Source organism: Gouania willdenowi, assembly GCF_900634775.1.
Source record: "Gouania willdenowi chromosome 24 unlocalized genomic scaffold, fGouWil2.1 scaffold_320_arrow_ctg1, whole genome shotgun sequence".
In the NCBI taxonomy this organism is placed as follows: domain Eukaryota; kingdom Metazoa; phylum Chordata; class Actinopteri; order Blenniiformes; family Gobiesocidae; genus Gouania; species Gouania willdenowi.
In genome coordinates this window covers 2,451,028-2,477,193 of record NW_021144848.1, presented here as the reverse complement: position 1 = coordinate 2,477,193, position 26,166 = coordinate 2,451,028, and the positions used below count along the sequence as shown (strand labels likewise).

At 36.5% G+C, this 26,166-nt stretch overlaps 1 protein-coding gene across 14 annotated transcripts in view; it reads right to left on the bottom strand.

Annotated features, from left to right (window-relative positions):
• Positions 1-26,166, bottom strand: part of afdna (afadin, adherens junction formation factor a) — a 129,571-nt gene that overhangs the window by 82,999 nt on the left and 20,406 nt on the right. For all 14 annotated transcript variants that reach the window (XM_028440642.1, XM_028440649.1, XM_028440650.1 and 11 more), the window contains exon 2: positions 679-874. In XM_028440642.1, the coding sequence (XP_028296443.1) occupies positions 679-874 (196 nt within the window). The remainder of the gene's footprint in view (positions 1-678; positions 875-26,166) is intronic.

Genomic DNA, 26,166 nt, shown 5'->3' with positions numbered 1-26,166 from the left:
CAAAAACCAATAAAACTTACAATAAATTAACTTTTTTCAAAAATGGTTTAAAATATGGTAATAACAACCGATAATTTCAAACTGTGCTATTTTTACCACCCACAGGTTGACACACAAACCCTGAGAAAAAAAGTCATTTTGGGGGGAGTCCTTCAACAGTCTGATTTACTCGCTAACTTCAGCCACCAGAGCGTGTCAGCACACTGTTTAAGGGGGAGTTAAGCTCCCTTAGGAGAGCTCTTCTTCTCTGCTTCATTGTCTACTACCAAACCGCAGAGTTGAAACTGTCGCCCCCTGCAGTCACAGATTTGTTTTTGGGTCACAACAGTTTTTATTCTCTTTCTGTAAACAAAAGAAGTTTACATCGACATCTTTAACTTTTCCTGATTATTTAGAGCAACTAAAAGAAGCACACATTATTTTGCCTGAAAAAGCTGCTAAATGATCTAAAAATCAGGCTGAATGTTTCACTCCAATAGAAAATAATGGGATGTTTACAGGCAGTGGGGCCGTGTGACATCATCAATCACATGATTTCAAGATGGAGGAACACAGGCTCTAAAACTGTAAACTAGTCCTATTTTTAAAAGTTAATAAAACTAATATGGTGCATAATAATGTGTTTTGTTAGACACTGATCTACTAATAAAAACAGTGGCGGATCCCTTTAAGACTCACCCCCGCTAACGTGGACCTCATACAGCGAGTACCGAGGCGAGGATAGCATCCTCATGTCTGGTCTGAACTTCTCGGCAAGCGTCTCGATCACGTCCTGCGTCGTCGCCGTGCTGGAGACTCGAATGCATTTAGTGGCAAAGTTCCCGGCGACTCGATCCTGGAAGTAGAAGCGCATCACGCCGTGGAACTCCAGGTCCTTGATTAGGAGAGGAACACAAAAGGACAGTCGCATTAGGCACAGGAAGTGGAACACCTCGGACATTACAGACAAAAAACCCATTAATTTTTCATTTTCTTGTTTTTTTTTTTCCACTCGATGCCATCTTTAATAAATATGAGAGAAAAAGCGCAACGAGAGCAAACATCTCCCACCACGAATACACTGGAGTTAAAGAAATGAAATAAATAAATGAAGATTTACAATTACATGACATATTAATAATAATATTTGTAGATATAAGACATAAAACTGTGAAAGCAACAACATTAATAATAAAAACATGGTCAATAAGTTCACTAAAATGTCAAAAATAAGATGTGATATTCATTAAAAAAAAATTAAAAAAATATAAGAATATACATGTGTATTGTAGTATATATGGTTAATAAAAATTATCTAATATTTTTGACCAGCGTAGTGGTCAAAAAAATTATGCAAATGATCAGAATCAGAAATACTTTATTTATCCCAGGGGGAAAATACTTTAAGAGGCTCGAGAAATATTAAAAATTAAAAGAATAAACATTAAACAAAGAAAAGAATGAAATAAACAAACGTACATATTTAAGTAAAATACTGTTAATTAAACAAGGATTAAACACAAGTGTGCACATTACAGTAGAAAAAAGTAATAATAATAATACAAAAATAATACAAATATACACAAAAATCAAGAAGCCGTCAGGTTAAAGTAAAGCAAACTAAATTAGATGAATTTGTTAATAATTATAAAAAGACAGAAATTAGACTAGAGTTTTAGTTGTAGTTTTTTATTTTCTATTTGAGTCTTAATGAATGTTTGTTGTTTACAGTATGAGTTTATAAAAAGATTGGAGGGAGTTGTAAACAGGTCGACTTAAGCAGGTTTAAGGCAGATTAAAGCCTGTCTGCTTAAATCTGTCTGCGTTCGTCTGCTGAAAAAAGGCGGGAGGAGTTCCATGTTTACATTTTCACACGGAGGAGTAACCAACTTTCTCTACCTCTCTCTCTCTCTCTCTGGCTTCGATAGGCCAGGGTGGAGCAGGAAGAGTGTGTGTGTGTGTGTGTGTGTGTGTGTGTGTGTGTGTGTGTGTGTGTGTGTGTGTGTTATTCAGTGCTGGAATGTGGGTCACTGAGGGTTGTGGAGGTTGCGTAACTCTTGGTAACTGTTTCCGTGGAGATGCGAGCGCACAAAGCCCCGGCTCAGGGCGAGCGGTGGATAATTAACGCCGCCGTCACCTTTGAGCGTGTGAAGTTCACGTCAAGTGCAAAGACAAAAGCTGCTTCCCCTTCGTATCCCAATAAAAGGACTCTGAACGCAACACACGTCAGAGTGGGTGTCGGCACCTTGTTTATTTGTTGGTATTTTATAGATATTCTGTGCAACGACGTAGGGGGCGGGGCCTCTGATTAATGGAGCAAATCGATTAACTTCCCAAAACGGAAATACTTATGACATGTTTTGGGAGAGTTTCACTCAGCTTTCAGCTTATTTTCCTGTTAAACAGCTGATTAAATGTGTAGCACAGTGATAAACAGATGAACATGTCATATATAGTGCAAATAGACCAAATTAAGTGTACTGTTTTAAATTATGAAATACCAAAAAAAAGAAACCATTTACATTTTAAGTTGTGCAGGATTTTCCTTTTTTCTACATGATCCAAAGCTAGTTTTCGAACGTTTGGTTTTCGAACGTTTGGTTTTCGAACGTTTGGTTTTCGAACGTTTGGTTTTCGAACGTTTGGTTTTCGAACGTTTGGTTTTCGAACGTTTGGTTTTCGAACGTTTGGTTTTCGAACGTTTGGTTTTCGAACGTTTGGTTCACTGTGATGTTCAGTGGCTGTTACAGTTCAGTCATTCCATCACATGATGATGGTCAGCAGGGTTCTCACCACCGACATTGTAATTTTGCTCCCCTACAAACTAATGTCACCCCCTACGTTCAGTTTTCAGCAACGTGGGGAAATTTGATGTTTTTTCCTTTTTTAATCGGTATCGTCATAACAATTGTTGCACACTTGGACACAAAAGGGACTTCCTGGCGTGCACGAGTTTTAACCTCTTTAATCTGAATAACCCAGAAACACTATCTATTTAATAAAGGCAATCTGCTCAGATGCCCCCGTCTTTACCTGATGACCCGAGGACCCCTGCAGCCATGTAGCTGCCCCTGGTGCTGCCTGTGTGCATCCTCCACTTGGTAATCGTAATTACTGTCCAATATAAACAGTGTAGATTCAACCAGACGTAGCGTGTAGTATCACATGTATAGCATCACATGAAGCTGCTCGTCATGTTTGTAACTCACAACGGATCATTTTATATGCGCTCGTACGGATGTGAATACCGTCTGGTTGAAATGTGTTCAGACTTAAAGTGACATCGCTTTATCCTGGTGGACAGGTTCAGACCGTGTATGTCACTACCCAATCCTTTCGCGGGCCTGATAGTTTCAGATCCTTTCTACGCATGCGTGAAACGCGTCTCCATCCGGTCGGCCTATTTTACAGCAGTTTGTGTACTATTTAAAAGGTTGAAACCCTGCTATTTCAAAAAAATAAATTAGAAATTTATGTTTTGAGTTCATTCCAATTTATTTTGGTTCTTATTATTTTCCTGTTCTGTTTTTGATTGTCAATGTTGTGTATTGTGTTTTTATCTGTTTTTTTAATTAACAATTAAAATCAGTCACATATTTACTTATGTATTATTAAAATATTTCACAAACGTTGTATGGTGGGTTTACATTAGGGATGGGCGATATGGACTAAAAAAATTATCCCGATAATTTCTGGTATTAATGATGATAACGATAAACATCGCAATTAATAAAAAAAAAAACTATAAATAAATAAACAAAACAATTCCCAACTTAAAGTGTAAACAGGTTCTTTACAAACACAAATACATGTGAATACATCAACTTTAGACACATTAAAAAATGCTACAATAACTGCTGACTCAAATAGTTCATGAGCTGATATTTTATGGAATATTTTAGTGGATGTGGGTCACTTTATTAGTGTTATTGTATGTCATTAATTTATTCCATATATGGAGTGGTTAGCTTTAGCTCTTAGCCCAGTCTGTTGTGTTGGTGTGCTAGCTTAGCATAGTTAGCTTTAGTTAAGTTTCCAGTTTATAATCGTTGCTACAGGTTCATCTCTGTCACAGTGTTTGTGGAACTTTGGGTGGATCTGACGGAGGAACTTGGATTGGTTGACTTTGTTGATGGTTGTCTGGTTTTAACCAAGTAGTGGTTCATGATGTATCACAGCTCGGCAGCTTCAGGTAGCGAGACGAGCACCGCCGTCCGTGGGTGTGATTTTTTTGGGGCGTTCTTGGCTAAATTGAGGGACAAATGGCCCGTGGCCCTCGCTAATTTCCAACATGGGAATTTATCGTTTATATCGTGGAATGACGTATTCTTACCGGTGAAAATGTTTTTGACGATAAATCCTAAACGATAAAATATTGCACATTCCAAGTTTACATTAAAATATCACGTCACAGCAGCTCTGTTGTAAGGATAGCGAGTGAAGGAAGTGACGTAGTCTGTGTTGAAAGAATCTGAAAGGATCAGGCACTGACAGTGTTCTCTCGGACTAGGTCTTCTTTTTTCAGTCCGATTAAAGCTCTACTGTGTACATCACACGTGCGTCCTCCGCATGTGTGTGTGTTTGTTCTAATATTAATGCAGGTCCCACATTGACGGTGTCTTATACGCTGGAAAATACGATAAACAAAAAAAGGAGCGACTTAATTTTTACAAATTAAGCAAAATTTACAATGTGAATATAACCTTGCGTGCATATCGTCCATCCATTTTCAAACCCACTTGCTCCTGTTTTACAGGGTCGCGGGGGTCTGCCGGTGCCAATCTCCGGCTCTCATTGGGCGCTGAGCGGGGGTACGCCCTGGACAGAGCCCCAGTCCATCGCAGGGCAACAAAGACAGACAACCACTCACTCTCATTTACTCCTATGGGCAATTTTAGAGACCCCAATCAACCGTACAGTCATGTTTTTGGATTGTGGGAGGAAACCTCTTGCTGTGAGGCGGACGTGCTCACCACTAAGCCACCGTGCACCCTCGCATGCATATCAAACATTTACAATATTTGAAGGAAACCTGGGAAGGAAATGTTGATTCTCGCACTAAATCAGACGGAAACGGCCATACAACACAAACTAAACCCTGAGTGACTTTTTTTGTGAGAAAAAAGATAAATTCACATTTACAGAAGGTTTTCCACATTAAAACGACGACCAAGTCCGTACCTTTGCAAATGGACAGACGTCAAAATCTTGCGATATTCCAGAAATATTAAATTAATAACATTAAGTTACCATATTTAGCATGTTTGGAATACTTTCATGCAGGGTTGGGGGCAATTACATTTTTCAATTACAATTTCATTTTCAATTTTCCATGTTCAATTACAAATTAATTTATTTTACGATAACCAGCATTTTTTCCCAATTACAAAGAAATTACAATTATTTTCCCCCTGCAAGTCAATTAAAATTACATTCTCCATTACTGGTACTAAAGCTCAATTATAATTTGACTACCTTTTATTCATATAGCGTTGTGATGATTGTATTTGTTTTTTTATGTGTGTATGATGTCGTTTTAGTATCTTTACATTTATATATTTTAGTGCATTGATTATGTCTAATGTAACAGCCCAACTAGGGACAAGAGTTGGAATTCAACAATAGCTATAAACTCTTTGTCCAAAACATCGGTAAAGTTGTAATTACAATGTCAATTGTCTTAACTCAATTGCAATTTAATTACGATTACAACAGCGACAGATTTTTTAAATTACAATTACGATTATAATTACGCCAAAATTGTAATCAATTTACAGGATCACAATTATAATTGACCCCAACCTTGCTTTCAGGAAGTCTAAAAGTCATTAATCTGAAACAGGGAAAAACAATGAAACGTCAATGGATAAATAAATGAAATGAACATAGAAAATGCTGAAGCCTGTGATTTGTTGCAGTCAGCAGCTTCCTTAGTTTGTCATTTTGCTACTTCAGCGTTTAAACGGTTAAAATTGAGTTTCCGGAATTTTCAAACTCACACATAAGTTTTCAGTTTGTTATTGTGCAGCTTTGGCTCCAATAAATCCCCCAAAAAGCCCACACATCACTGGCTTTGACGCGTTAATGCAGCTGTGTGTGTGTGTGTGTGTTATATTTAAAGTGGCGTCATTAGGACGAGGGTATCAGCTGATAGACGGAGAAGCCTTTGATGTTGGACTACTTCTGTCACAGAGGGAATGTGTTTACATGGCGGCGGGTCCTCGTCAAGCTAATTGGATAATGCAGCGTAATTACCGTCCGCTAATCTAAATACAAAGTTAGCGTGTCACGGTGTGAATGAAGAGCGCTTTGCTTTCACACACCTGCAGCTACACATCTCACACATTTAGTCACAGGACTATTTATTACCACGCCAACGCCGTGGGTGGATGTTATCAGTGAGACTGAGATGTGACCCACCAAAGGAGAACAGGGAGTGTGTGTGTGTGTGTGTAATAAGTCAGTGTGTCCGTGTGAATGTCTGCATGTTTATCCTTCCATCAATCCACTCTTTTCATTATATCCATGTCTTTTAAGGCTCTTATTAAATAAATAGTCTTGTTTCGAGTCCAGGAGGCCATCTTGGATTATGTCGTCATTGCCGTGTATTATTCCTGTAATGATTCACCTTGATAATAAATCTAAATATCAGGCTTTAATCAATGTGTGGCACAGGAACGCTTTAAGGTCAAACTGTAAACTAGCAGCAGCTCTATAGATCTAGATCATAGACTCAGCAGGAGAGTTATGCTGGAGTGACACAGCAGGAGCTCTGAGGAGGTCAAAGGTCAAAGGAGGGAGGAGTTCAAAGGTCACATCTGTGTTTGGACGTGAAAGAGAGTCCACTTCACACTTAAAATCTATTCTTTATACATCTGCAACAGATCTATTCTTTACACGTCTGTAACATATCTATTCTTTACACGTCTGTAACAGATCTATTCTTTACACGTCTGTAACATATCTATTCTTTACACGTCTGTAACATATCTATTCTTTACACGTCTGTAACATATCTATTCTTTACACGTCTGTAACAGATCTATTCTTTACACGTCTGTAACATATCTATTCTTTACACGTCTGTAACAGATCTATTCTTTACACGTCTGTAACAGATCTATTCTTTACACGTCTGTAACAGATCTATTCTTTACACGTCTGTAACAGATCTATTCTTTACACGTCTGTAACAGATCTATTCTTTACACGTCTGTAACATATCTATTCTTTACACGTCTGTAACATATCTATTCTTTACACGTCTGTAACAGATCTATTCTTTACACGTCTGTAACAGATCTATTCTTTACACGTCTGTAACAGATCTATTCTTTACACGTCTGTAACAGATCTATTCTTTATACATCAAGAACAGATCTATTCTTTATACGTCAGTAATAATGGACGGGAACATATCTATTTCTATACGTCGTTAACAGATCCATTCTTTATAAGTCAGTAACAGATCTATTCTTCATACTTCCGTACCAGATTTATTCTTTATATGTCTCAAACAGCTCTATCCTTCATATGTCTGTACCAGATCTATTCTTTATATGTCAGTAACAGATCTATTCTTTATATGTCAGTAACAGATCTATTCTTTATATGTCACTAACAGATCTATTCTTTATATGTCTGTAACAGTGTGTTTTATCACCATGACAACACAATAAATGACATCTGTAATAATGATGAAACACAATGAGCTGCTGGTGGAATGAATGAAAGTTAATTCTGTATGTCACATTCTGACTGGACTGTACGTGGTGGATTAGGATGACGACGCAGAGACAGCAGGGCACTATAAAATCTGCATTAACAAAATCGTGGACGGAATCACGGAATCGACCAATGAAAACGCTTGCTGTGCCTGTAAAGCTCCGCCCGTGTTTCATGTAGTGCAGCGGTGCTCCGTGAAAACTTGATCAGCTTTAATCATCTTCTCCTGCTCAGTGTTTGAACTGTTATGTCTGACTAACTAAGAATAACTCAGCCCGTTTTGTTCTTTAGTTATTTTTATTCCAGCCTTTTGTTCGTGTCTCGTAGCTACACATTCACAGTCAGCTAGCTACCTCAAGTACAACCGTTTCAGAGGAAACTTCCGGTTTACAAAATAAAAGTCAGTTGGAGCAATGTTATTAGAATGTTATATTCTAACAACATCTCATCAGAGCTACAGAAGATAGGATCATTTAAATTAGGTTAATTGAAACTAAGTTGATCAAAACTTAATCATTAAACTTGCTCAGATTCAGCAAATCATTGACATTAAAGCTGTTCTCATACATCTTTATATGACATAAATATTTATAAAGGAACAGTCAGAATAATCCATGTCACTACAACTTATATCTACCTTTTAAATGTATCTTACTTTATTTTTGACATACATTTTTTTTTTAATTATGAGTTTTTTATTGATTAGTATTTATTTTGTTTCCTCACAGGAGTTAAAAACGAATGATTTCTTTAAAAAATGAAAAGTATTTCTAAAAAACGGAATTTAAAAAATTCAAGTGGCAAAAACGGAATTTGGGAAAAAATCAAACGGAATTTATAGGGTCGACTTATTTAAAGGGGCAGTATTATGAAAAAACACTTACTAATGGTTTTGCTACAGTGATATACATTGGATGTAAGGATTCACTCAACTCCCGATACAATTCGATTCACGATACTGGGTTCACGATACGATTCTCTCATGATTTATTTTAAAAAATGGGACTGTAGACAATTGGTGACGGAAAAATATTCCTTTATTTTTTGGAGAAAAAAAATTAGAAAATACTGTATTATTTTCCTTTTATAATTCATTGTCAAAAGAATCCCTTGATAAACTATTCAAAACAATGCAATTTAACTAAAAAAAAATCTTGAATGAAATAAATAAAGGAATTATACAAATGAATGGTTCTATAGTAAACAATGCGAAACTGCATAATAGTTCTTTTTCTTTTTAAAAGTGCCACTGACTTTTTTAAAAAAAAAAAAAACAGTCTGCACTGCATTTATGTCAGATATTTGTTTGGACCAGCAGAGGGCGCCGGTAACCCAGTGGTCTGTTGGCATGCAGCTAATCTAGCAGTGAAGAAGAGATGCTATGCTAGCAGACAGAGCTAATTGAAAAACGTGACTTTTACAGATACTCACGTAATATTACAGATATTCTTTCAGTGCTAAAAGGTTAAGGAATCATTTATGAACATGTTTAAGAATAGAAAGCGGCCAGAAAAAAAGTAGAAGCAGATTCCGCCCGCCGCCTACACTTTTGGATGAGAAGGATAAATATATAGCGCCCTCTTGTTTAAAGAAAGTACTGCGATTCAATTTTCAGAGTATTGATAAGAACCTACCTATGAATCGATTTTTTCCTGCCTTATGATTAATCATTACATCCCTAGCCAAAGGTAAAGAAGTTCTGTTTCCTCCCTCGCTTGTTATTCAACATCTGTTGTGTTTGTGACACAATGCGACACAGCGGTTGGACCAAACAGTGGACTATCACCTTGAATGGACTATTCCTGTAATCACTAAATGAGATGATGACAAGAAAGCGACTCAGCAGCACCAGAAAGCATTTGAAGTGTTTGAACTCTTCTGCTGCTGCTCTGGCTCTGCAGACATATACCGCTGGTGCATGGCACACACTTCATGAAACAGTGTTTTTCTGACTCACAATCACAATAACCACTTAAATAGTAGTGGTTTAACAATACATCGATCCACATCGCTACATCGATTAATTATTTAACTATCCAATTACATCGATGCACAATGTAAACATTGATAAACAGTCATCTTTACAATACGCCTTTATTTTGAAATTCATAGCATATCTGTATGTCTGTGCCACCATTTCCTGGTACTATGCAGCCGATGCTTCCTGAATGTGGAGCCAACCGCTATAAAACACCAACGAAGAACACACAGAAGTATCCAGAGAACGGCATGGAACCTGCGTTGTTTACATTGTTGCTCGGCCACGCGAGAATCAAGGAGAAAAAATCACGTGAGGAAAGACGTAAAAATGATGAACTATATATCAGGAATTAAATAATAATAAAAGCAAAGCGCTATAGTAGTGATGCTGATTTTAAGAAGATAAGAACTGGGTTGAAGAAGGTTGTTTTGCTAGGGGTTTAGCACACAACTGAGATCTGACACTTTCAGTATTCCGTCCGTGCTCGTAAATGAGTTGATTTATACTAACTCCTCACAACAAACAGCGCCTGTTCATGTAAATAAACAGAACTACTGAATAACAAGTGTCTGGAAGTCCACTTGAGATATTTATTTAATATTAAAGAAGAAAAAATTGTATCACAACCATATATGTAGCATTATTATCCGTGTACCCTTTGTTCTTTGGTTCTTCTGTTTTAAAACCAAATCAAAACAAATAAACCATGTGGTTATTTTTGTTTTACAGAAACGTTTTTATATTTAGTTATATAACAGTGTGGCATCATTAACATGTCAAGGTTAAAATAATAATAATATTAATAATAACAGTGACACTTTTTCCTCATCTGGTTACAGTGTGTTACAGTGAAATCAACTGTTTTTAAAGCCATATTTTTGTATTATTAAAAACGTATTGCACCGTAGTAATTTAAATAAAACTAGTAGATACTTTTTATCACAATTCAAAGTCTGATAAATGTTACAGAATGGTGTTTATACTGTTTACTTAATGCCTGATACCTGAAAGACCTTAGAAATAAAATGGTCAAATCATATTTCACTTGTTTTTAGGAGTTGATATACATGTAAATGATTGTGTGAGATGGGCGTATAATATCACATCAAATCGATTGCAGGCTTGTGAATCAAATCAAAATTGTATCATGACAGACTTTGTGATATCAGCAAGCATCGTACCGTCATCCAAACAGACATCGTATCACATCTTGATGAAGCTGGTGATTTACACCCCTATTAAATAGTCATGTGATTTACTGTAATGTGCAGGTTTTTTGGCTGAAAACAATAAAAGTGTGTGGATAGCATCTAGAGACACGCCTACTCATGAATATGCATAAGTAGGCCACAAATCAGCCCGTTTTTAGAATTGCTTAGAAAGTGACTTTTCAGAGGCTAAAACTGCAGAAAACTGGTGAGTTTGGGAAAATAAAGCTCAAATACTACGTTGTTGGGGTTCTTAGAACAAATGGAGATGAAAAATAGCATGACATGAGAATTTTAAAATGACTTTAAATCATCTTTTGCTCTCAGCTCACACCTCACAGAGTGTGTGTGTGTGTGTGTGTGTGTGTGTGTGTGTGTGTGTGTGTGTGTGTGTGTGTGTGTGTGTGTGTGTGTGTGTGTGTGTGTGTGTGTGTGTGTGTGTCAGGGTGTTATCAGGTGTCACAGACACTAACCAGAGCTCCCATTCAGAAACCACTTGTGGACTACACTGGGATGTTTGTGTTTAGACTGGTAGAGTTTATATCAGATGCTGTTCGTCATTTAAAAGAAAGTTCTGGATTCACTCACATTTAACAGCTGGATGATATAGTTGTGTATTTATTACTACAGCCATCAATCATCACACACACACACAACTAATGGAGTCACAGTGAAATCTAATGATCCTCTGACCATCTCACATTAATCTATTATTTACAACCATTTAATCTGCATCTATTAAAGATGCTAAAGCACGAGCATCCAACACAACTACAGTAAAAGTGAACACAACTACAAAAAAGGAAATAAGAACTACTAGGCCTGTATGGGAAAGGCAAATACGCATATGGCAATTTGAAAAAAATGGCAATAATGACAACCTGTATCTGAATTTGTTGACAAGTTTGTTCTTTTTACTAATGAAATTGATAATAATGCAGGAAAACAGAAGACTGACCATGACCTTAATTATGACCTTCAGCGAATGTCAAGGTCACACATTGAAAGGAAATGTTGTTCAATGGTACCAGTCTGATCACTGTATCTCAAATTGTGGCCAAGTTATAGGGATAAAAACTAGGGATGGTCGATATGACCAAAAATGTATATCACAGTATTTTTCTAAATTCTAACGGTTTCACAGTATATGACGGTATTTTTTTTTCATGCATAATCAGGTGTTCACAGTACTTTCTACTGGTTGAGAATCAGAATCAGAATGGTTTATTTTGCCGAGTACAGTTTTATAAAAAAATGGATTTTGACTTGGTAGTCAGTGCGCAGAACAAAAAACAAAAACACAAACCAGCAACAATAATAATAATAATAGTGATAAATATAAGAATAGAGGATAAATATAAATAAACAAGTTTGCAACAGAAGCCCAATGGCTCTGTGCTGCGTTAGCATAGCTTTAGCATTAGCTTGATTTCTAGCTTTAAATGCTGCATACTCAGTGTTGTGGTGGTTTCTCATGGTGAATAAAGTAATGTTTTGTTTGCAGCTCCACCACGACTTATTTACGCATTATAGGAATTACAAAGTGCAATTCTTTGCTTTCTTTTTTTGTGTATTACTGCCAAACTGCTAACAGGCTAAGCTAACCGTGCTTCCGTGTCCGTGAGTGTTGTTATCCTGTAGCAGAGGCATGCGCACGCAGGCACATGATTACATGCAGCTTCAGAGCTTTTAATTGTGTCTTTCTGATCCATTTACACGTATGATTTACACCATAACTAACAGCAGAGCGCTACTGTTTACCTTCATATTTAGTGCAACGTTGAAAAGAGTCCGGTCTGAAATGCAGCGTAGCGTTACGAAAGTTGGGTAATCAAATACACCGCTACGACGGTATATTAAAAATTCATAACAAAAATGTATACCAGTATTTAGTATAAACCGGCATACCGCCCAGCTATATAAAAAAGTATTTTTTGGGGTTTTTTGTGACGTCATGAACTTTGACCCCTACCAATTTATTTACTGGTAGGTCGTACAGCTTCGATCCAGTTAAATAAAATACTCCACTTGAGATGAGCTTTTTATAAATGTAAGCATCGAACTTGTATGATAAATATTCGTAGATATGGAAAATTTTGTTTTTTGACACTTGACGCACCCTTGACATTTTCAACTGCCAAATACAAAAACAAACAAAATACCTCCAAAAAACAAAAAAATAATAACACTAGAAAACAAACAGAACTATCTTTCTTTAGAAATACAAAATGAAAGAAAAATATTTAAAACGCCTCCAAAAATACACAAAGCAACAACACAAATGTTTTTAAAATGACTCTAAAAACAAGTAACTCTGTTTCCTGTATTATTGCTCTGGTTGGTCATTCTAAATGATGACATCAATGTTGATCATGTGACTCTAAAAATCTAATTGTTGTGTTGCCCACGTCTGATCTAAACATTTTTTATTTATTTGATAGGGACATTGCACATTAATGAACATCAGTGTAAAACAAATGTAAATATGCCGGATTATAGCTACAAAGCTAGTTTTCATCTGTAGTCCCTAGGCAGGTAAATACATAAGAAATGACAACATACTATAGAATACAATACAACACAACATAACACAATACAACACAATACAGGCAGCACAGGGAAATGTTCAGAGTCTAGTGGTCACATGACTGGTTTCTTTTCAGCCGTAGTTTGATTTGGGTATTAAATATTAAATGAAATGACGTGTTTACAAAATGCCTCCAGAAAACAAACAAAATAACAAAAGAAATACAAAAACTTTTTCCCCCTAAAACACACAAAACTAAAAAAACAACAATTTTTCTTTAAAAATACAAAATTAAAGAAAAATATACAAAATCACAAAATACACACTCACACGGTTGTTTCCAGTGTTAATGCTCTGATTGGTCATTATTCTAAATGTCATGAATGTTGATCATGTGACCCTAAAAATCACATTTTCGTGTTGCCCACATCTGATCGAAATATATGGAAGTGACTTATTTACCAACATCATGTAAATGTATCTTTACATTACATGACACACTGCAGTGTGTGGTGGTGAAATAAAAGGTTAAATGTTCATTAAACCATGACGTCTCAGTAAAACACAAAATCCAGGTCTGTTGGTTTCATTTCATGCAGCTCTCTGAAAACCATTCTGAGCGACTGTAAAACACTATGAAGTCTGTGTCTAATTAGAGAGAAAAACTAAACTGACAACCAGGAAAAGAGTTAAACCACTGGTTTCCATGGAGACGGTGAAGACAAGAGAGAGAGAGAGTTGAACAGAGTTCCTGAGTCAATGTTGTTGCAGCCCCACCTGCAGGAACTCGGGGGATTCCTCCCTAATCCTCAGCCAGGAACGTCAGCTGGAGTGGGATTGCACCCAATGCGTGCGTGTGTGTGTGTGTGTGTGTGCGTGCGGCCCTTCAAAGACATCACACACTGATGCACAGACAGGAGGGAGGAGAAAAGAGACCAAGACAAAAAGCAAAGTCAGGCAGGACAGGACATTTCCTCCATGTTCCTCTACAGTCTGGAAATCATTAAAGGGGCAGTATTATAAAAATGTACTTCATAATGGTTTTGCTACAGTGATATACATTACTTTAGCCTCATTCAGAGGACCAAAGATCAAAAAGTTCTGTTTCATCCCTCCATTGTTATTCCACGTTTTGTAAAAAAATCAGCACCAAATGGGACGGTTGGATTTTTCTCGCGTCGTGACATCACGACGCACAAACTCCTCCTCCTGACAATCCTGGCTCCTCCTACCCTCCTCCCACTCAAACTGCCTCACAAGTAAAACAAACATAGCAACGGCAGGTTGATATTACAGTTAATATACAGTATTTACATTCAGTACATAGATAATCCAGTACATAGATAATCCCGTACATAGATAATCCAGTACATAGATAATCCAGTACATAGATAAACTGAAGAGTGCTCACAATCAGTTCCAGTTTTGGAGATTTCTTCCCACTGTTACTAAATGCTTGTTCATGTGGATCTTGTTGGGTTTTTTTCTTTCTTCCTACAGACTATTATTTTGTTAGGAGCTTTGAGATGACTGTGTTGTAAGTTACGCTATATGAATAAAGTTGAATTGAACTTTTTATAGCCATTATATAAATTGTATCTCCTTTATGGAATGATCTGAAGTGTTCGTGAGCCACTGCAGAGCGTTCGGACAAAACAATGGACTATCGTCTTAAATGGACTATTCCTGTGACCAGAAGTGGTGAGAAGAACAAGAATGTGACGTAGCAGCTCATGTGAGTGTTTGAAACAGCTGACTCAGCTGATAGTTGAGAGTTTACTTTCCTGCGGCGCAGAACGGGCGATTACAATCAGTTCCATTTTTAGTAGCTATTATATCGCCTCGTATCGCATTTATGGGATGACCCGACGCGTTTGTGACCCGCAGCGGTCGGACAAAATAATAGACTATCGTTTTAAATAGACTATTCTGTGGTGTTAAGGATTTACTCTCCTGCTGCTGCTGCTGCTGCTGCTGCTGCGATAAACACAAGCGCGAATGTAAGGTGTGTGTTTAGGAGTGCTGAGAAAGTGACTTTTCAGAGGCTAAAACTCCAGAAAACAGGTGAGTTTGAGAAAATAAACCTCAAATATTATGTTGTTGGGGTTCTTAGAACAAATGGAAATAGCATGACATGGGACCTTTAAACTCTAATCCTATAAATATAAGAAATTATTGCCATGAGATAAATTGTTGGTGAGTCATTCCATGTCATTCCAACAGATTTTCGCTCGTCCTTATTTTTCTTCCGTTTTCAGCTTCCAATATCTCAGGAACTGCACCACAAAGGAAAGTGAAATTTGGTGTATTAATACAGCTCCACCTACTCTCTCAGAATATACAAAAAGATATGCCATACATCATATTTGGTGGACGTGTCAAGATGTCGCTATCTCAAAAATATTCATTGGATCAAACTAAAAAATTACAGTGTGCCTATTGAATAATCATGGAATAAGCTCTCCGATAAAAATTTCCACTCCAGCACATCTATCCATAGGTGACTGTGGTTCACATCCCAACAAAGTTTTTATTCAATTGTAGAATACTGTAAATATTATGTTGGAGGTTAAAGCGCGTTGAGCTCACTGGGCATAGTGACAGAGTGCATGTGGGGCGCTAAGCGGAGAGCGTGCACGAGCAGCGCATACACGATTCCACACCAAAGAGGGGGACCTCATCAGAATCAGCATGGAGGGACCAGAACTGATGGACTATGATACAAGACCAGAATCTATGTTCATCAGCTGTGGTTCTACCAGAGCAGGGGTCTGCAACCTGTGGCTCTGGGGCCTCATGTGGCTCTTTGATTCTTATGCAATGGCTCCCTATAGCTTTAAAAAACTATTGAAATGAATAGTTTTTTTTTACAGAAGCTATTAATGATTAATGACAAATAATTTAATTTCATGGGGTGAAACAATGCAGATGCTAAGTTATGCTACTATTAGTTTAAGTACAGCATTTCTGCAAAATAAAAAAACATGTAACCTGTTGTTATGCTTTGATGTTATTTAAACATTTTGTTACATCTTTTAAAATTATATAAAATAAATTATTATTATTTCTGCCACTGCTTAATAACTTAATATTGACATTAAAACATTTTGCAAATATATCTCGAGTCACTGTCAATCTTTACTTCAACTACTGTACGCCAGTTAAGTCAACTATTCATCAGCATGCATGGCTTGAAAAAAAAATTCTGTCTCACCAGTGCCTCCACTGGAATAGTTAGTGTAGAGCACTGGTGTCTATTCTTAGTCTTAGATTTTGTGAACTAAATTTCAAAATGAATGTTACTTATAGTCCAGTGTCATAGTCTTATATTGCATTATTTTTTTTTTGACAGAAGCGACTTAAACCACAGTAAGTAAAGAAAGTAAAATTTCTTTATATAGCGCTTTTCACAGACCAGGGTCACAAAGTGCTTCACATTTTACAGTTTAAAACAATAACAGAGTACATGTCAGTACAGTGCAGTGTCGGTAGAATGCAAGAAATAAAAGGGTACATACAAAGCCTACATTGGGCAGATACAAAAGTGTGGCTAGAAAGCCTCCCTAAAAAACTATGTCTTTAGTTGATTTTTTGAAATCACCTAAGGTGCGACTTATAGTTCAGTAAGTCATTTTTCTGAGTTCCCAATGTCCCCTGTTAAGTTGTTCCAAGAAGTCTGGCTCGGTCTGATTTTGTGCAGAAAGAAAGAAATATATGCAAACATTTTAGGAAAAGACATTAGACACATGATAGAAAATAAAAAACGCCACCTACAACACATGACAACAAACAAAATGACTCCAAAATAGTCAGAAACACACAAACTATGTTCTTTTGTTTGTTAATGCTCTGATTAATCTAAACCCAGACATGAATGTTGATCATGTGACACTCATATCAAATCCTGCAGTGATAAAAGTTGCCCGTCTCTAGTTGACATAATAGCTGTGGACGTGTGAACGGAACAATTAATACAACTATGGTCAAGACGTTCCTGTTGGTTTTAATTTAGAAGGAGGAACACGGAGCTCTCGTTGATTCATCTGTGACATTTTGTCGTGTACGGAGGGATGTACCGCTACAAAAACTGAAAACCTGAGGTTTAAAATGCGACAGAAAACGTGGGAAAAGAGCGTGGGTAGCAAGGACGTCTGCCATGAACAAAAACACACACAATCTCACACACACACGTTTGCAGTAAAGAAAAGCCTCTTTGTTCCAGGTGAGTTTCTGCTTGGGTATCTACCGAGCTGTGTAGCCTCCTAGCCCGCCCCGAGCATTCTCAGGCTTTGTGCAAAGCAAAATTCATTATAAATAACCTCCAATCACAGAGCCAAACATCAGACCTGGCAACCCACGAGAACAAATCCAGTGAAAAACTATCAATGCTTGGCTCTCAAAATATGGTATTTTTACTTAAATTACTTCAATACGCAGCCTACACTAGTTATTTTTATGATGCACTTGGACATGACTTATTTTGAAGGCACTACAAAGTAAAGTTTTCATCATTTCCAGTGTAAAGTGACTGAGATCAGTGAATACATTACAGACTCATCATTTTATCAGTAACAATGTGGGAACATTCAAAGTAACATCACCATAACTACAGGAAGCATTCGCTTCTGCTCTATTTCCTGATATCAGTGCAACGAGTACCAGCAACTGGAACGTTGGGAGGGGGATAGAATGGAGCGATAGAGTGAGGAAAGGGAGATAGAAATATAAAGATGGTGGGGGAGAAAGGGAACTGCTCCTATAGTCCCAGCATTTATGCCCATGCATGTGTGTATACATACTGTACATACATGTGTGGAAGTGTTCGTGTACATGGATTAATATATGTACGTACTTGTATAATCTGATGCACACGTGTGTAGATGGATGCATGTACAACATTGTACACAACAGTTATAAGTTCATTTTAAATATTGTTTTACATTGATATAGTAAATATTTTATTTTTTTATTCTTTTGCACTATAAAAATGTTGCTTTTTAAAAAATATTTATTTCTTTGCAATATATAAACAATGCTATTTTTTAATTTCTTCAGTATATAAATGTTGCTATTTGATTCTTTTGTACTATACATGTTTTTTTTCTTTTGCACAATATACAGTGCAAACCGAAAGTATTCACAGCACTTCACTTTTCCCACATTTCATCATGTTACAGCCTTTTTTCAAAAGGGATTAAATTCACTTTTTTCCTCAAAATTCTACACATAATACCCCATAATGACAACTTAAAAACGTTTGTTTGAGATTTCTGGCAAATTTCTTAAAAATTAAAAACGAAGAAATCACTTGTACATAAGTATTCACAGCCTTTGAGATCAAGCTCAAAATTGAGCTGAGGTGCATTCTGTTTCCACTGATCATCCTTGAGATGTTTCTACAGCCTAACTGGAGTCCACCTGTGGTAAATTCAGTTGATTGCACATGGTTTGGAAAGGTACACACCTGTCTATATAAGGTCCCACAGTTAACAGTGTATGTCGGACCACAAAACAAGCATGAAGTCAATGGACTGGTCTGTAGACCTCTGAGACAGGATTGTCTCAAGGCACAGGTCTGGGGAAGGGTACAGAAACATTTCTGCTGCTTTAAAGGTCCCAATGAGCACAGTGGCCTCCATCATCCATAAATGGAAGAAGTTTGGAACCACCAGGACTCTTCCTAGTGATCGGGGAAGAAGGGCTTTAGTGAAGGAGGTGACTAACAACCCGATGGTCACTCTGACAGAGCTCCAGGGTTCCTCTGTGGAGAGAGGAGAACCTTCCAGCAGGACGACCATCACTGCAGCATTCCACCAATCACGCCTGTATGATCCACACAAGGTTCCTGCTGCTTAACAGAAGGTTTTCCTTGCCGCCATGATGAATTCATGTTGGGTGTGGGATACATATGTATGTGTATATACGTATATATGCATATGTGTGTATCCATAAAATGAAGAGTCCATCCTTAAGACTGCTCTACTGTAAAGTGTCTTGAGATACCATTGGTTATGATTTGGCGCTATACAAATAAAAGATTGATTGATTGATTGATTGATTGATATGGTAGAGTGGCCAGACGGAAGCCACTCCTTAGTAAAAGGCACATGTAGCTTTTTTATTCTTTTGCACTGTATAAATGTCTAAATGATGCACATTTACCCTCTGTAGATAGTCTTTATTGTCTGTGTGTGTACATTGTTCTATGTCACACATGTAAACATGTTTGTCATGCCAATAAAGCTTTTTTTAATTTAATATACATAAATGAGTAAGAGAAGGGGAGAACATGAATAGGAGAGAAAAAAGAAGTGCGTGTGCGTGTGTGTGTGCGTGTGTGTGTGTGTGTGAGAGAGAGAGAGAGTGTGCGTGTGTGTGTGTGTGAGACAGTGCACAGAAACAGGAAAACAGTGGCTTTGCAGGAACTACACCACAACATGGAACAGAAGAAGAAGCCCTGTGTGGGCGATGTGACACACAACACCAACAAGCCTCAGCTGGGTGTCAGATGTGCTTACCGCTGGAGGCCACGCCCACTTCTCAGGTGACTCCTAGACAAACAGCACGAGTGGTGATGTACGCTACGTAACACATTTAACTCCCTGCACTCACACATATGAATCTAATCATTGTGTCATGGTCCAGGTCTGTAGATACACAGATAATATGAGACTGATGGTGTATTAGCTGAGCTGGTGATTACTTTACATGGTGACAGTCATGTGGAGACAGGACCATCTATAAGGGGGAATAAAGGGGAGAGATGTTTGGGGTCCATCCATAAAGTCAGTAAAATGATGGTCCATTGTTCTATGAATCTGTGATAACCACATTTATTTATTCATATGAATAATATCCACTGTTATCCAGGAACGTTTATTACTATTATTATAGTCATCTTAAAGATGGAAATCCTTGTTTTATTCACAAATAAAATGAGTTAAAAGTGACCAAAAAATGGTGGAAAAGGTGGTGAAATGGGATTTAAAAAACAAAGAAATTGGTTAAAAGTTGCAAATTTGAGTGGACAAAAACAGACCGAAAAAGTGGTAAAAAAAGAGATTTAAAGTGTCAATATTTGAACAATTAGTTTAAACTGGCAAATAATGGGCATGACAAATGATGAATGTGGTTAAATTGGTTAAAAAAAAAAAAAAAGCATGACATGGTGAAACAGGTTTAAAATGAGGCTGTGCAATTAATCGATGTTCGATTAAGATTTTAATTATTAAACTCAACAATTACAAAAATAACAATGAAGAAAAAGGATTATTAATATATAGATATATATATATATATTTTTTTTTTCAATTACTGTAGACATTTTTATTGGCTAAATCTCAAAGCTAAAGCTAAAGCTAGCATGTAGGCCAACACAAGGAAAGTTGTTGCTAGCGCTCTTGAAACATGGCAGGAGAAATGCAGCAAAAACCCTTGGTAAACAAGTGGCAAGTCAAATTCTCTTATGTTACACCTCTACAGCGATGATATGACATCATCACTGTAGAGGTAGGACTGATGACATCATCGCTGTAGAAGTAACTCAGGTCAATCTGATCCTGATCCACAGACATATTTGAAGAACACAGAGATTCCTTGTTTTTATAAAGAACTGTTTAAAGAATATATTCTATACAAAAAATAAATAACTTATTGTTGACAAATAATCGTTTGAATAATCGTGATTTCAATTATGACTAAAATAATCGTGATAAATATTTATTCTACAGTCGAGCAGCCCTAGTTAAAAGTGACAATAATGGGTCAACATATGTAACATTAGGTGGAAAAAGTGGTAGAAAGGGTTTATTAGTGCTGAAAATGACTTGAAAATGAAAAAAATGCAGTAAAAATAGCAAAAATTTTAGTTTCTTGAAGGCATCAGGCCCCTCCCAGTGTCTCCTGACGCCAACATTGAGATCTACATTTAACTATATTAAAAATGTAAACTATTTGCAAACAACGTCCTCGTCCTTGTTTGAGGATAAAAAATAAGGTTTTTAATCTGAAATTGTTTTGAAAACAGAGTTACACGCTATTATAATTTACAGTGTGAGTGGCAAGCTTTTCAAAGATCCACCTCTCATCTACTGCCAACACCTCACATGCTTTTTAAGACAATGCAGATAACAGCTGGATGTCTTTAACGTGTTGTACAGACTCCCAAAAACACAGACTGGGTGTGTTGGAAATCACTGACCTCACATTTGGTCCAAAAATGTGCAAAAACAAGAGCAGAAACTTTCCCTTTTATCCTCCCTGGGATCAAAACGGAGCAGGAAACATCCACAGATGCAGCATCTGGTTGAAAAATACTCCACATGTCACTATTATATTAGGTTTTCCATTCCATACTTTACCATTCCCATTGGGTCAAATGTCATTTCTGGAAATTAAACCTCCCCAAATTGTGACTAATGTTCTTAAATAGTAAATATTACTGTCATTTATTTTATGTTTCTATGCTGATGAAGCGCACTGAAAGCACACGGTGAGATTACGTGGTGCAAAATGTGACATGTCCATATACAGCAGTTATTTCCATTTCAGGAGGTAAAGTCCGTCACATCGCAAGATTTTCCACGAGATTTGACTTTTTTTGTCTCTTTCTTTCATTTAAAGGACAAAATTCAGCATAATATTGTGGTATTTTCCCAGAAACCGCATTTTTCACTTGATTTTGTTCAACAATATTAATAATAAAAATAATATTGGCAATTTTGTTTCAGGAAGTAAACTTCATAACTGTTGTTCATTTTCCACATCCATGGATAATCTAAAGCCCTAAACTATATGTATATATATATATATATATATATATATATATATATATATATATATATATATATATATATATATATATATATACATACATACATACATACATATACAAACGTATATATTTCATAATATAAAAAAAAATAGTTTTTAATTAAATACTAGAATTTAATATTTTTAAACAGCCTTTTTTTATTTTTAGTACTTTTAGTTAAAATTATTCACAATGATCAATCCAACAAATATTTATTACAATTGTAATAAACCTGTCATGAAAAAATATCCTACAGTTTACGTCACCATGTTTATTTATTTTCAATTAAAATTATAAAAATTATTACATAAAAAATACGTCACCCTGGTTAAAGAAATGGTAAATAGACTTGGATTTAGACAGATCATAAATTACCACCAACGTGATCCAAAATCAGCACATTCACACACATCACTATTGAACAATAGTGCTGTTCTTTTGTAAAATATGACGTGGAAGTGTTTAAATGAGATGGTATTAATGCTTCGCCTCCTTTTAAATAGTTTAGGCTAACATTAAACCAAAATGTCTAGTTTATATTATAAAACAAGTTTATATTCTGTGATGATGTATATTCTATGTGAAGTGCTGCGGACAGTAAAGACCAACAAAAGGGAGCGGAAAATAGCGAGCACACCCACGTACTGTGTTTTTATCACCATGTATATTATTAGTGAATGTTTGAGAAGGGCTACTGAGTCGGGCCGGGCGGGGCAGCAGAAAATAGGAATGGATGTATTAACGTGTGTGTGTGTGTGTGTGTGTGTGTGTGTGTGTGTGTGTGTGTGTGTGTGTGTGTGTGTGTGTGTGTGTGTGTGTGTGTGTGTGTTAGATAACTGGTGTACAGCAAAGAAAGACTAAAGTTATTCCAAAACAGTTTCAAAGTGGGGTGATGCACGATGCTAAATGAGCCAATCAGAAGTCATCTTTGTGCCTGTACACATCTCGTCTCAGTGTAACAAATCTCATCTTAATGTAACAAATCTCAACTTGAGGTAACTTCTCTCGTCTCAATGTAGCAAATGTAATGTCATCACCACAAATCTCATCTCTACATAATTAAATTCTTCTCAATGTCATGAATCTCATCTCGATAAAATAAACTAATTGCAACGTAACAAATCTAATCTCTAGGGCTGTAGTCAACCAAGGAAATGGTTGGTCGACCAAGACTATGGCACAGGTAGCAATTAGTCAACCGAAAAAATAAAAAAATAAATAAATAAAAAAGGTGCCTTGCTGCAGCTGTCTGTGCACTGTCCTCTGATCGGAGCAGAAGGACAGAATTAAAACACGCTTGAAGCATCCACTGTTGAATCAATCTTTCTTCTTCACAAGAACATGGATTATCCTTATATTTGATACGTGGATTATGTAAATAGAGCTATTTCTGCACACCTGTGTGTGTGTTTGACATGCACTTGTTTCCCCGTACGCTGATCTGATGACAAACAGTTACTCGACGAAACAAACCTAATCCCGGCGTAACAAACCTCATTTAAACGTAACAAACCTAATATCATCGTAACAAATCTCATTTTAACGTAACAAACCTAATCTCGGCGAAACAAACCTAATTTTAACGTAACAAACCTAATATCATCGTAACAAATCTCATTTTAACGTAACAAACCTAATCTCGGCGAAACAAACCTAATTTTAACGTAACAAACCTAATCTCATCGTAACAAATCTCATTTTAACGTAACAAACCTAATATCATCGTAACAAATCTCATTTTAACGTAACAAACCTAATATCATCGTAACAAATCTCATTTTAACGTAACAAACCTAATATCATCGTAACAAATCTCATTTTAACGTAACAAACCTAATCTCATCGTAACAAATCTCATTTTAATGTAACAAACCTCATTTTAACGTAACAAACCTAATCTCATCGTAACAAATCTCATTTTAACGTAACAAACCTAATATCATCGTAACAAATCTCATTTTAACGTAACAAACCTAATATCATCGTAACAAATCTCATTTTAACGTAACAAACCTAATCTCATCGTAACAAATCTCATTTTAACGTAACAAACCTCATTTTAACGTAACAAACCTAATCTCGGCGTAACAAACCTAATCTCGGCGAAACAAACCTCATTTTAACGCAACAAACCTAATCTCATCGTAACAAATCTCATTTTAACGTAACAAACCTCATTTTAACGTAACAAACCTAATCTCGGCGAAACAAACCTAATCTCAACAAAACAAATCTCATTTTAACGTAATAAACCTAATCTTGACGTAACAAACCTAATCTCAACAAAACAAATCTCATTTTAACGTAATAAACCTAATCTTGACGTAACAAACCTCATCTCAGCGTAACAAACCATCTCAGTGAAACAAATCTAATCTCAATGTAACAAATCTAATCTCATCATAACAAATCTCATTTTAACCCATAACGTACAGTATATTATAAAATGTATATAATATATAGAAATTAATATTTGCATATTGTTTATTTGTGTAACATTGTTTTTGGGATCTAACCCTTTACCTATTCCTCCTTAATATTTCAACCAATAGTGCATAATTAATATAATTATTCTGCAGGAAGACGTTTTCATTTCCCTCTATTACTGCTCCCACTGGTAGAATTGTTGGTCTAACTTAATAACGTTGTTGTGATGGGCCTAATATTGAAGACAACCCACTGGATTGAATTGAATTCCTCCTCTTATGAAAAGCCAGTGATGTTCCTAGAATCCTCGAGCACATCTGTCCCGCCTGCAGGTAATTTGACACAAAGCTGTGACGCCAAACCAACAAACATTGTAACTCTGAGAGAAAAGACAACAAACACTGTGCTCTGGAGTTTCACCTCCTGTGAGCCAGGAAGTCATGTTGCAAATGACAAGACGTTATTTATTACTGTACGCGACAATGTGATTAGTTGCAACTTAATTACATAAAGTCATCACGGTGAGAAGGTCAACTATAGATGCATTATTTTTATTTTTAAAAAGTCTTCAAATACACTAGCCAACTCACAGGATTGGCTCTTAAAACTGGTCATTTGCACACACGACCACCAGCTGCAATGGTAGTATATTAGATACACCATCACCATATTTTAGGGCCTTAGAATTTCTGTGAAAAACGGACAGATGACGTTATTCACTTTCTAAAATAGAAATTGGTAATAATATTATTATCATTATTATTATATTATCTGTTTCATTTTCAGGAAGTGAACGTTCACACATTATAATATGAATTAATAACAAATCTCATCTCAATGTATCAAACATATGATCACAATGTAAAAAAAATGTGGTCTCAATGTCACCAATCTCATCTCAATGAAACATATCAATGTAATTAATGTCAAAAACATTGTACAATATGTACAGATATAGCACTGAGGCCTGAGGGATAAATGGAGGTAAATATGAGTAAATGTCACTGGAGCACTGATAAAACTGGTGTTCATTTTACCTAGTAACTGGTTTCTAAGGACATCCTGCCAACACTCAGTCACCAGTTAAAATGAGGCACCAGTTGATTTAAAACACTACTTATCAAAAGTTTTCCTTATGTTCTGCCACAGCATTACACAGAATGAGCCCAGTGAACAACTTAATGGAGGTTTTGGTAAACTGGTCAGTACTCAAGGGCGGGGCTTCACTGTCAGTCCAGTTCAGATGGTGTATTCATGGAAGATCAACACTCCAGCTCATGTTAGTCTTTGCCAAGTTTCTCAGTAAATGTTCAAAAACTGAAAAGCAGGAAGTGGAGCTGCAGGTTGATGACCCCCGACATGGACATGGATCTGTAGCAATGCATCATGGGAGGTGTACACTACTGGAGCTGAACGGCACAAGTTAAAGTGGGTGGGGTTACGTCCAGTGGGATTGGTCCGTGTGGATGTGAGTGTGTTGGGCTTGGTTGGGATTGGCAGGTGGGAC